The sequence below is a fragment of the Tasmannia lanceolata genome, unplaced genomic scaffold (assembly GCF_043159265.1).
Source record: "Tasmannia lanceolata isolate RefF3 unplaced genomic scaffold, GAP_Taslan_0.1 ptg000015l, whole genome shotgun sequence".
Lineage (NCBI taxonomy): Eukaryota > Viridiplantae > Streptophyta > Magnoliopsida > Canellales > Winteraceae > Tasmannia > Tasmannia lanceolata.
Window position 1 is genome coordinate 51,552,360 of NW_027518692.1, and position 11,742 is coordinate 51,564,101.

Below are 11,742 nucleotides of genomic sequence, written 5' to 3' on the forward strand. Positions count from 1 at the left end.
ACTTAAGTACAGAAAAAAATCAAATATTAAGTGTTGAAGGGTGTGGCAATCAAAATGGCAGACTCTAACACCATGATTGATAGTTACGTACTTGAAGGTACGTTTGCTTTCAGCATCCTCAGGAGGTTCCTCCACGATATATCGAAGCAACTGCTCTACCTGAGCTCCATCTCGAAGACTGACAACATATTAAAGCATAAGTGCTAACTTTGCAGACCAACTTTTCAGAATGACTATTACAATTTAGAAAAAAGAAAATATATGTAACTAATTCATATTTCTTAAGCTTCTAAACACATTTAATATTTAATATCTTTTTTAATGGTAAATATTTAATACTTATATCTTTGTGGGCCATATAAAATTTAAAGTGGACTCCAAGATGCACAGGACTTTATTTAAGTTTCCCGCAATGTTTTCCTTTCACGTACAGCTTGAACAAACATGACACGAAAGCATTTGCTATTTCCACTTTTACATTTCCTCCAAATTACTCCGTAGAAAGAATACTAATAAACAGAGAGATAAGCTTTCTGATCAACAAGATCATAACAGATTATTTGAACTCATAAACTGAAAACAGATGAAAAAAACTTCTGGAAAGGGAAGAGCAAATTTTTTAGAAGATATTACTTCAGCCCCCCGGTCATAAAAGGTTACAATTAAATGACAGTCATTCAAGCCAATGCCAAATAGCTCAAGAATCAACTTCGAACTTCACATAAGAACAGGCCCCAAATACCATATTCAAACCCTGATTATATCTAGGTCATCAGTGACGCCGGAGAAGCTGGTATACAGTACGAGTACATGTTACGCCACCAGCCCAAATACACTGTCGCTTAGTGTGTATACACCTTATCAAACCTGCCTAAACAACTTGGACTGAGGGAGTAGGATTAACATGTATATACAAGCGCGCACACGTGTGCGCGCGCACGTGCATGTGCCCATGTGTGTCACCCCAGTGTTTAAAAATGCGGATACGGGCCAATATGCGGCCAAAAAAATCCTTGTCGACCAGGAGAAAACTCGGCCAACAAACATGGTTGACGCGGCGCTAAGTACCCATCTGATGTGGTCATGACTCGGGAGAGGCAAAGGAGTTTTTATTGACTTTGTAAGGCAAATGTATGACAGGGTGGCAAAACACGGAATGCGGCTAGGGGAAAAGGGAGTTGACTCAGGGAGTCCACGATGAGTTTTAAACATATGATCCCACCCATAGACTCATAGTGCATGTTTTGGAGGTTTAGAAAGGGCAAAAAGGAATGCAATATTTAGCTAGAGAAAAAAGAAAATGAATATAACCTTTCTCTTGTAAGGTTAAAATTGTTTTCTAGAGTTTTTTTTTTTTTTTTTTTTTTAAATTAATAGGGAAGGTGAGATAAAAGAAATGCTCCATTGCCGGGACTTGAAACCAGGTCACTCAGGTGAGAGCCAATTATCCTAACCAACTAGAGGCTTTTTAGAGTTGAACTTTACGACTGCTTTCCTTTATTTTGACTTTGATTATATAATTTTAGGAGTTATGGCTTGTAACCTAAGTATCTGTAACTGAAATCAGATAATAAAAAAATAATGTGTTACAATTTACAAGTTGCACCTCTTGATTATAGATGGACAAAATACCCCAAATAGGTGCCTTTAAAATTGAAATGAAATGAAGTAGCTTTTATTGGACATGAAGAAACATTTTGAACAGAATAAATACAAGGCGGCAAGGGAGACAAGATCTACATATGTAAATAGAAACAACTTGGTCAACAAGATCGACATAATTAGTCACTCAATCCATGGAGAAAGCCCGCTTAAATAGGACTCTTGGAACCAATGTGCGGGCAGAGCAGGAAAACAAGGCAAATCTTAACCTATGTTTCCCCTTTTAAAATATATATATATATATATATATATATATAAGAGCGATAAAAGCAGCAAATAAAAGTATCTTCCAATCAATCCAGTTTTAAAACAAAGTATCAAAGATTGTATACGGATGACAATAACCTTTACAAACTGAAATGAAATAACTTGTTGAAAGTGGAAATGCAACATAACGGATGGTATTTACAGTCTGCTTGTCCCTTTTTAAAATTAATAAAAAGCTGGAAGTATAGTCTTATTCTGTTTGTAGGCCCAAGACCTATTGTCTCCCCATCTGGGGGTTTGTTTTCAAAAATGGTCATGACAACCTATGATACTAAAATCTTTCAAAACTCTGGAGTATCCAAGTATCGAACAAGGATACTCAGAAAAGTGTAAGGTATATGCCTCAGATGCTCCTATATATACCCCAAAAAAATTTATGTCAATTTTTAATAAATTGGCTCCCTCTTCCAAAAAAAAAAAAACAAAGAAAGAAAATATGTCATACCAGATCCTTCTACATAGAGTTAAAAGAAACAAAAAAAAATTAAGGAATTATGTTTTTATTTAGTCTCGTAACAATTTTTCTAATGTTTTTTATTTAGTCTCAAAAATGCTCATAACGGTTTTGACGATTACTCTTTAAATTGACACCGTATAAGTACAACTACCCCTCACCAAGCTGGTCATTTCACAAAAAAAACTATAGAATCATGGGTGTAAGAATACAAAGTCTCTCAAGTATCAATTGAGAATTGATCTATGAAAATTAAAGCTTGGGGTTTGCACCACTACATGCTAACGAATCAGCATCTGAATTGTCTTCTCTCCGAATATGACTGAGAGCAACCTGACACACCTGATGAGATCCATAGCATCTTCAATCTCATTCTCTAGTTGCCAAGAAAAATTTGCTCCGGACATCATCCACCCAATTATACAATGTTCTTACCTAAGCGAGAAACGTCCCACTAGTGACTTAAATCAGCAAGTGCCTGACCAGGCCCACCTTATTAGTTGGGCTGCAACTCAATTCTGGTTAAGGGAGACACCATTAAAAAAAATCCAAACTGCAAAGTAGTGTAATTTAAATCATAGTTGCCGAAAACTTCCTAGTTGGGTTGAAGCTTACTTTAGAAGCTAAATTCCTCTTCCTTCCCAAATTTTCATGCTTCTTATTTAGCTGATTTTTTTAATAGCAAAAGATTTTATTAATCACAACAACCATGACCGAGCTGGTAGGTAGAATAAGGAAAAAGCGCAAATACAATAGCAAGACGGCCCTCCATGTCAAGGAGGAAGATAGTCAACAACCTCCAAGCCATGCCTAGTAACCACACTAGAGCAAGAGATTCATCATCGCTATTGGCTGCCCTTCTAACGTGCTAGAAGATAACGAGATGAACCCCCACCCGGTCCTGGATCTCATCCACCAAGGGAGCAAACCTCCAAGGGTGAGGGTGGCTTCCAAGCATCCATCTAATTACATTAAGGGAGTCCCCCTCCACCACTAGGACCGACAGAGTACTATCATCAACCAGTCGCCCTTACCTCCACTTCATTAGTCAACTCTCCCAACCAGCCGAGAGAAGGCCCACTTAATACTTCCCCACTCATCCCTAAGAAGACCTTCAACTCCAGCCGGCCCACGGTTACCAATGCTCAATCCGTCGAAGTTCTCCCCACTAGTACAAATCTCCCTCCACCGGCGCCACAGGTCGAAGCTCGAGATAAACCTAAAGCAAGGGAAGGCCTTAGCACAGAATGTACAAAGCGCAACTATCTTTGTGTAAGCATAGGACGGGCTCTTGGCATAGCTTCGAAAGACCATGTCATTTCTTTCTTTCCAAATCACCCAAATAGTTGCTAACAAGGTTAGCTGCCATAGCATAAGACCAACAACAAGGGAAAGCACACATGATCTTGAACTTCCTAAGGATACATCCCCAAATGGCTCTGACATACTTGTAATAGATAAAAATAGGGGATGTCAGGGTATGAATTTGGGACACATCAGGTGAATTTTTGGGTGGGCTGCCATTCTAGGGAGAATTCAAACGATTGACTTTTTGAGAGAAAGAAAGATGATCATTATTAATTACTGTACCCTTTGCCATGAAGATGGTGAGTCTGCCAGCCATTTGCTTCTACGTTGTAATTTTGCAAGAAAGGTGTGGGGAATGAGTTGGGGAGGTTTGGTATTCAATGGGTTTTTCCGAGAGAAATTGCCTAGGCTTTAGATAGCTGGCAATATGCTCCGTGGGGGAAGAAAGGAAAAATCCTTTGGAAGCTATCTTTTCTTGCCATTATATGGTCGTCATGGAGAGAAGAAATGCTAGAACTTTCAAAGGTGTTTCCAAAAGTGTTGTCTTTGTTGCTTCAAAAGCAACGGCGTTGACTATATCTAGGGCTAAGTCAATGCCTCTTTTTTAATTTTGTATCCGCATTCGATTTATGGTATGGGTGTTTAGAAGTGTGCTCATGTGTAGAGAGGAATAATACTATTGAACATGTTTGGGAGCCTCCAGAGAATGGATCGTGCAAGCTTAATTTTGATGGATCAGGTCTAGGTAATCCCGATCCGGCTGGTATTGGAGGGGTTATAAGGTATGATAAGGGTGTGGTGATTTGGTCATTTGCCGGTCCAATTGGTATTGCCGATTCGAACGAGGCGAAAGTATGGGCTGCTGATCAAGGAAAAAGCTACTAGAAGGGGAATATCTTAATAATGTTGTGATGGAAGGAGATTCCATCGACATTATGCGATGGTTATCCGGTTCACTTAAGTTTCCGTGGAGGTTTGAAGACTTTTATAATGAGATTTTTTATATTATCGGAGATACCTATATGGCTTTCAATCACGTTAGGAGGTCGGCAAATGAAGTGGCGGATTCTCAAGCAAGGAGGGGGGTTGGTTTGGAGTCTCTGGAGAAATTTGATTTCCTTCCCCCATGATGCTTTTATTTCTTAAGACGTATTGTTATATTCTTTTTTGTACTCTCTGACCATCTCAGCCTTTTTTAATGAATTTTACCATTCAAAACAATAGATAAAAATATGGTCCACTGTCGCCCCTGCCTTGATGCACAGAGAGCAATGGTCTACAATCAGCATATGGTGATTCCTTAGACGGTCCACAGTAAGGATTTTACGCAATAAAGACATCCACGCAAATGCACATACTCTAGCAAGAGCGTCATACCATATATATAGGTGCGAGGATAGAGAGCACAGAATGATGTGCTGATAAAATGACTTGACAAAGAAGATCCCCGAGGAGTCCCAAATCCAAACCCTCTTATTCATCCCATTCCTCTTGATGTAGCAAGTACTCAACAATTCCAACAGACTAGCTATCTAGTCCATTTCTCAATCAAATAACTTCCTTCTGAACTGAATCGACCATGATGGACATCCATTCTCCAACTGGAAATAATCTTTGACAAAAGCATCTTAGTAATGATGAAGAGTGCCTCCCCATTTTGGTAATGACAGAATCATGTATAAACTCGAAAGTCAAAACACTCCTTTCAAATACACTCTAAACTTAAAAAGCTCATTTTAAGTTTAAAACAAAACTTGATTTTTTCAAGAACTTGATGAATAAAACTCCATGCTCGTAAAACTATAAATCCCTAAAAATTGTAACTAGAATTAGCATGAAGTCCTCTTTAACTACCTATAATACTAACTAACATGCCTTCCTTCCTAACCTACTATGCCCCTATCTCTTTCTATGTGTTTCGTGTTCATTTGCAACAAGGCTTCCTTGATGCTTCATGTTCACCTCCCATGAAGCTTCCTGCTCATTTCCTCTTTAATATCCCCATTGCTTTCATGGTGCTTTCCGCTTCCCACATTTTGTCTCTTTTAGACTTCCCCCTTCTGCTTCCCACTTTGGCGATTATAATGTGAACTACATATTGATTTATTTGTCGTAATATTTAGATCATAGAATTGTTACAGTACTTTTCTATCGGTTAATATTGCAGTATTATATGTGTGCCTGATTGCCTAATTAAATATCTATCAGTTCTATGCATTTATTGTAACAGAATCGGAAATGAGGTGTACACTTCTCTTTTTCCACCTTTCAATAGTTGGTGAGACGGGAATGAGAATCTAATCCTGCAAGAATTGCTCTATTGGATCTAATTACCCATTGCTTGCAAGAAAGAGGCACGCCTTGCTTTTCCTTTTGAAAGGATTGTGCCTTTTGATTTTAGAGCTTTGATAGTATTAAAATAGGGCTTCTTGAATTTTTTTTTATCATGCATCATTTGTTTTAAGTTTTATGTTCCTCTTCTGGATCGACTGTTTCCATTGTGTGCCTGCTGTTTCGATTGTGTGCCTGCCGGCAGACCAGTTCAGGACTATACCATAAACCATTACACAAAAAACAGGTTCAGTTCACATTTGTTTCAAAGGACCATATCGCGCAAAAAAAAAACATTTTTATTGACACAAAAAAACAAAAGATGGATTTTCAAGCCAAGTCCATTTTATAAATAATATTTAAAAACTACAACAAGAAATGCAACTAAAATGAAATGGCATACAAATTTATGAGGCGACTGTTAAGTGCTTTGCATTCTTGGATTATTTCATCCTCATCCAGAAGTTCTTCCAATGAGAAGTTCTCCTTATCCAAAATGGATTCCACCTACAAAAAATAAGTTTTCTAATCAACTGGAAAGAATATTAACAGAATATGGGGAAAAAATTTATATGGGTAGTAGGACCCTTGATCCGGACCATCCATCAGCTGAGAGCCAGTGCAACTATGCATTGGGTAACGACTTATAATTTCAAAAACATACTGATAGGGCAACCACATCTATCCGATCAATGGCCTTAAGATCCGTGATCTGACCATCCATCAGTTGGGAGCCAGTGCAACTGTGCATGAAGTAACAACTTATAATTCAAAGACATAGTGATAGGACAACCGCATCTATCAGAACAGTGGCCTTTTCTATTTAATTATTAATGTGCAGGTCACAGGTAGGAATAGGATCGTTAGTTTAGTCGAATAAGAAGAATTTCAAGGCATTAGCAATCAAAAATGTGTCTCACCTGATGGACAGTCCAGACTCCAGATTGAGGGTCCCACTATTATTGATGTGCCTAATACACATCATTCAAATCATAATATGGTGGAAATGATCCACGCCATATTATCATTCATCGTAATTAAAAGCATAAAGAGTGAAGGACAAATTCATTATTCAAGTTCCATACTAATATAAGATGAAAAAAGCAGAAAATTCATCATCTACAAAAACACCAAGAAAGAGAAAATCAATAATCAACATCCAGACACAAATCAGAGAGCAAGCAAAAAGCTGAAAACAGAATCCAGTACAAAAGAAATTTAACTTCAAGAGGAAATGAAGCATACACATTCTCACATAAATTGCTAATTAAAAAGGAAATGATATATTTGCCCATTTTCCATGGGCCACCCCCTTGTAGTGTAGAGGGGTAGTCATGAATACACTAGAGGGGGCTGGTCCAGGGAAGGAAAGGGGGCCAATATATCACTTCCAAAATTAAAAAGGATTAATCCATTGCCAATGATTTGCACCAGACAAGCGACCATAAGACCCTTGGTCTAGACTGTCCATCAGGCGGGCACTAGTGCCGCTGTGAATGGGATATGGACTTATAATTCAAAAACCATACTGATTGGGAAACCGCATCTGTCCGATAAGTGACCGTTTCAGTTTTAATCATCCATGTGAAGGACATATGCGGTTAGGTTAGTCCAAAAAGAAAAGTTTTGATGCGTGAGTGGTGTCTCATCTGATAGACAGTCCAGATCGAGGGTCATACTATTATTGATATGCCTAGTGCACATCAGTCCATGGTGAGGCTGGGGACTCGGAAGTCCCCCCTAAGGCTATGTTTGGTTGCGCGGGGGTGGCTCAGATAGTAGTGGAATGAGAAGTCAAAAGAGAGGGGACAAGCATTTGATTTGTCTATAAGAATAGTAGGATTGTTGTAGGTAGTGTTTGGTTGTGCGTAGTGTTTGGTTGTGCGGCAGTTCTCCCGGAGAGTAATGGAAAAAAGTAGGGTTGTCATTACCAAAAAAAGGACAGAATTTTCTCAAGTCCAATCGACTAGGCGTATTGTGTCGATTCTTTTGAGTAATATATCTGGAAATGCCCCGCGATTCCTTATTTAAATCATTTCGAGATAGAAAGAAAGAAAGAAAAGACAAGACCTTTTCCACTATTCTTCTACCAAAATTTAACATTTTGGTAGCATTTGGTTGGAAGATTAGTAGAGGGGACATTAGAGCCGCATAGGCGCCACATGTGCAAAAAATCAATAACGATGTCTGCAAGATGTTGGGGGTCGAATGGAACTTTAACGCAATATTGGAAACCAAACAAAGAATTGGCATACATGGGCATTTGAAATTCCAATGAACGCAGAGAGTTTGTGCAGCCAAACATTGGCGTTGAATGGGAAATTTCGGGGGTGGGTGGGGCGTAGACGCGTAGTTTGTGACTCCGGCTCTGTGTTTAAAGAAAAGCAGTTGGTGCCAAAATCGGCCTTTCAATCACATTACTAATAGGCAAGGATTGAAATTTCATTTTCGGTTTCAATTTCAGCCGAAAACAAAATTTCTGTGGCAATTTTGGTTTTGGTGGATATTTCGGTGAAAATCTTATCATTTCGGCCAAAAATTTTAAATTCCGGTTTCGGTTTTAAATTTCAGTCCCGGCCGAATTTCGGTATTATGGCCGAAATCCGAAATTTCAGTCCAAATTTCTGGATTTCGGCCGAAATTTAAAACCATGCTAATGGGGCACTGTTAGGGCGCGTAGTGTTACCAATTTCAAACCTTCAACAGCCAGCATTAGCTATCTTAAGTCAGTCTTGAGCACGCCTTGAACACTGTGTTTTAGGTGTCTACATGTCTGCCTTTGACCTGTTTTAAGTCAGCCTTTCAGGTGCCTTAAGGGACTGCACACCATAATATGGCGGGCATGATACACACCATATTATCATTCATCGTAATTAAAAGCAGAAAGAGCGAAGAGAAATTCAAGTTCCATTCTACTATAAAATGAAAAAAAAAAAAAATTAACTTATGCAAAAATACCAAGAAAGATAATATCAATAATCTATAATCAGACAGCAAGCCAAAATCTGAAAACAAAAAAAAACAAAAAAAAAATTCAATTTTCTGAGTTGAGGAACAGTGAAAATGCTCGAATAAGTACAGAGTTAATATTATGAAAAGAACAATCCCCTCCTTTTTCTCTAATAATATTACACATCATTCAAAACAAATTGAGCTCTTGTATTTCCTTTTTCTTTTGACTCTTAATCCCATATACATTCTATCACAAACAACAGTGTGCTGTGCAATTAACCGGTCGAGCACTCACGCAAACACACACAGCAAACCAAAACACTAAATAGAAAATAAAATAAAAGTCAAAATCGATGTAAGCTCAGTCGAATAATTCATTTCTCATGAACACAAATGAAAACTAATCAGACACAAACCTATAAGAAATTAAACGAAAAAAAAAATAGAAACAACAATAGAAAGCCCTAATTCTCATAAATCAACAAAAATTCGCGAACGAACCATCACTATGCCCTTCTTTTGAATTCAATCCAAAAAAAAAAAGCAGAATTAACAGAAAAGCCAAAAAGAAAGACAATAAAAAAAATAGATTTTTTCTAGGGTTTTACTTACAGGCGAAGATGTAGAAATAGCAGGCAAGCGCCAGAACATCTTGAACAGCGTATTTTAGTAGAATCTGGAGCTCCAGAGCTGCTTTAAGATCTGTAAACCCTAAATAAAGCCAAATAACCTGCTCTCAGAACGATGGATAAAAAAAACCCTAAATAAAACAAGAAGAAGAAGAAAAAAACCCTAGCAGAGAGGGAAAGATGTTTAAAGAGACAGATTGGGAAAAGAAAATAAAGGATTAAGATAGAAAAAGACGGAGACCCTTGAGATCTAAAAGAGGCCCAAAAATCCCTCAGCTGAAACAAGGCAGACGACACTGATGGAGGAGGGTGAGGAAAAGTACAAAAAAAGGTCGGAATTAACAAAACGCGAGGGGGGAGTAGGGTTTTGCTAAAGTAAGCAGGGTAGGTGAAACCTGTTAACGTACGCAACTTAGATCGGTTATCGACATGCTCCTAAAGTTAATTGAAATGAAAGTCGCGTGAGCGACTCCTGTCGTCACTCTCGGATGCGATATTTTATCGAAGGGTTTATCCTAAAATACGCCTTTGTGGCTATGCGCATCCTTTGAATTTTTGTATGTGTTGATGGCTTGTTAGTGTTAAACATGGGGTTATGAATCTATTCCTTTTTAGGGAGTGCCTGTCTAGTGAGTAGGCCTTAACTTTTGTTGGGCAAAAATTAGGCTTAAGGTATCGACATGAATGGCGAGAAATTCAGAGACCGGCATGGTTTTATTTATGACAATATTGGCTTTCACCAATTGAATAGTTGATGTGGGAAGGGTACGTCAATTTGTCTCCGAGATACAATGAAGCCCAATATAACATTTCTCTAATGATTGTTGATGCTGTGCACCAACTGAAACAAACTTAAAACGGTTTAGATCTTGACAAGACTGAGATACTAGTTTCTGTTTCTTCATAATAACAAATAGAGATAAAAACGACAAGAATCAATGAATAAGAGAGGCTTGAAAGTCTTAGAATGAGAGTAGAAGGGATCTTGAATCTCCACAGTACACTATTATTGTAGAAAATAAGACAGAACAGAATGCAAAAAATATAACAGAAGAATTAATTGGGCAAGGCACTTCCAGGAAGCTATCTTTCAGATAGGTATTTCCCACGTATAGATGCAGATGGACTCTTGAAATTCTATCTCCATGATACAACGCCCAACATCGAGAATTTTAACAGGACTGCACTTCCTGTATTTTCACAAATCATAACCTACTTAGAAAAAATTTTAAACGTATATGAAAGAGAGAAGAAAACGATCGAAGAAGAAGATTCTTAGCAAACTCGGATAGTCTTTTTATATACTTTGAATCGGTGCTGAGACACCCTCTCATGAAGAGACTCGCACCCTTCTAAAGAAGATACGCAACTCTTCAAATATAGTCGTTTAACAAAAAACTGTTTCGGCAATTAAGATTTAAACTCTTTTGTTTAAATGACAGTTATAGCCGTTAGGCCTTAACCGTTTTTTTCCTTTCTTCTTATATATATATATATATATATATATATATATATTACTTGAAGTTCTTTCATGGTGCTCTCTCAAAGAGAAATAGCTCCAAATAACTTGAATGAGATGAGATAAACTATCTCCTATTTATAGATGAATGAGTGAAGGAGTTTGAATCCTAAATCTCCATGTGAGATTCACCAAATTTCAAATAATTCCCACCAAAGCATTTGAAAAGATTCAAAATGAAAATGATGGAGGGAACTTTACACACCTTTCAAGACTTTGATTTTTTCTTTCAAATTAATGGAGGGAACCTGCACAAGTCTAAAAAACTATGACTTTTTTTTTTGCTCGGTATAAAAAACTATGACTTTTTCCCTAGAAAACATATTATTATAATATAATATAATTTATAATATCAAATACATTATTAGTAATATGATATAATTTATAATATATAACAACTATCGAACCCACAAGTCCACAACACACTATCAAACTTGTATTTTCATATGATCTCACAGAGAGGGGCGACGGCACTTGTAAGGGAAAGGGGGCAATTGCCCCCCTTAATTTTTTGGGAAAGAACAAATATACCTTTATTGGTGAATGTCACCGAATGCAGAAAAGTAGAAAACATATGAAAGGGCGCCCCATTGGTGAATGTCACCGAATCCATTTATTGT

The 11,742-nt window shown here is 37.6% G+C and overlaps 1 protein-coding gene across 6 annotated transcripts in view; it reads right to left on the minus strand.

Annotated features, from left to right (window-relative positions):
* LOC143892288 (uncharacterized) overlaps positions 1 to 10,018 on the minus strand; it is a 31,479-nt gene extending 21,461 nt beyond the window's left edge. For 4 of the 6 annotated variants that reach the window (XM_077396795.1, XM_077396793.1, XM_077396794.1 and 1 more), the window contains exons 1-4: positions 9,845 to 9,992; positions 9,587 to 9,685; positions 6,426 to 6,529; positions 92 to 178 (exon numbers count right to left, since the gene is read on the minus strand). In XM_077396795.1, coding sequence (XP_077252910.1) covers positions 92 to 178; positions 6,426 to 6,529; positions 9,587 to 9,625 — 230 coding nt within the window. In that variant the 5' untranslated portion in view covers positions 9,626 to 9,685; positions 9,845 to 9,992. The other 2 variants (XM_077396791.1, XM_077396792.1) reach the window with 2 other exon arrangements.
* Positions 10,019 to 11,742: the final 1,724 nt, after the last annotated feature.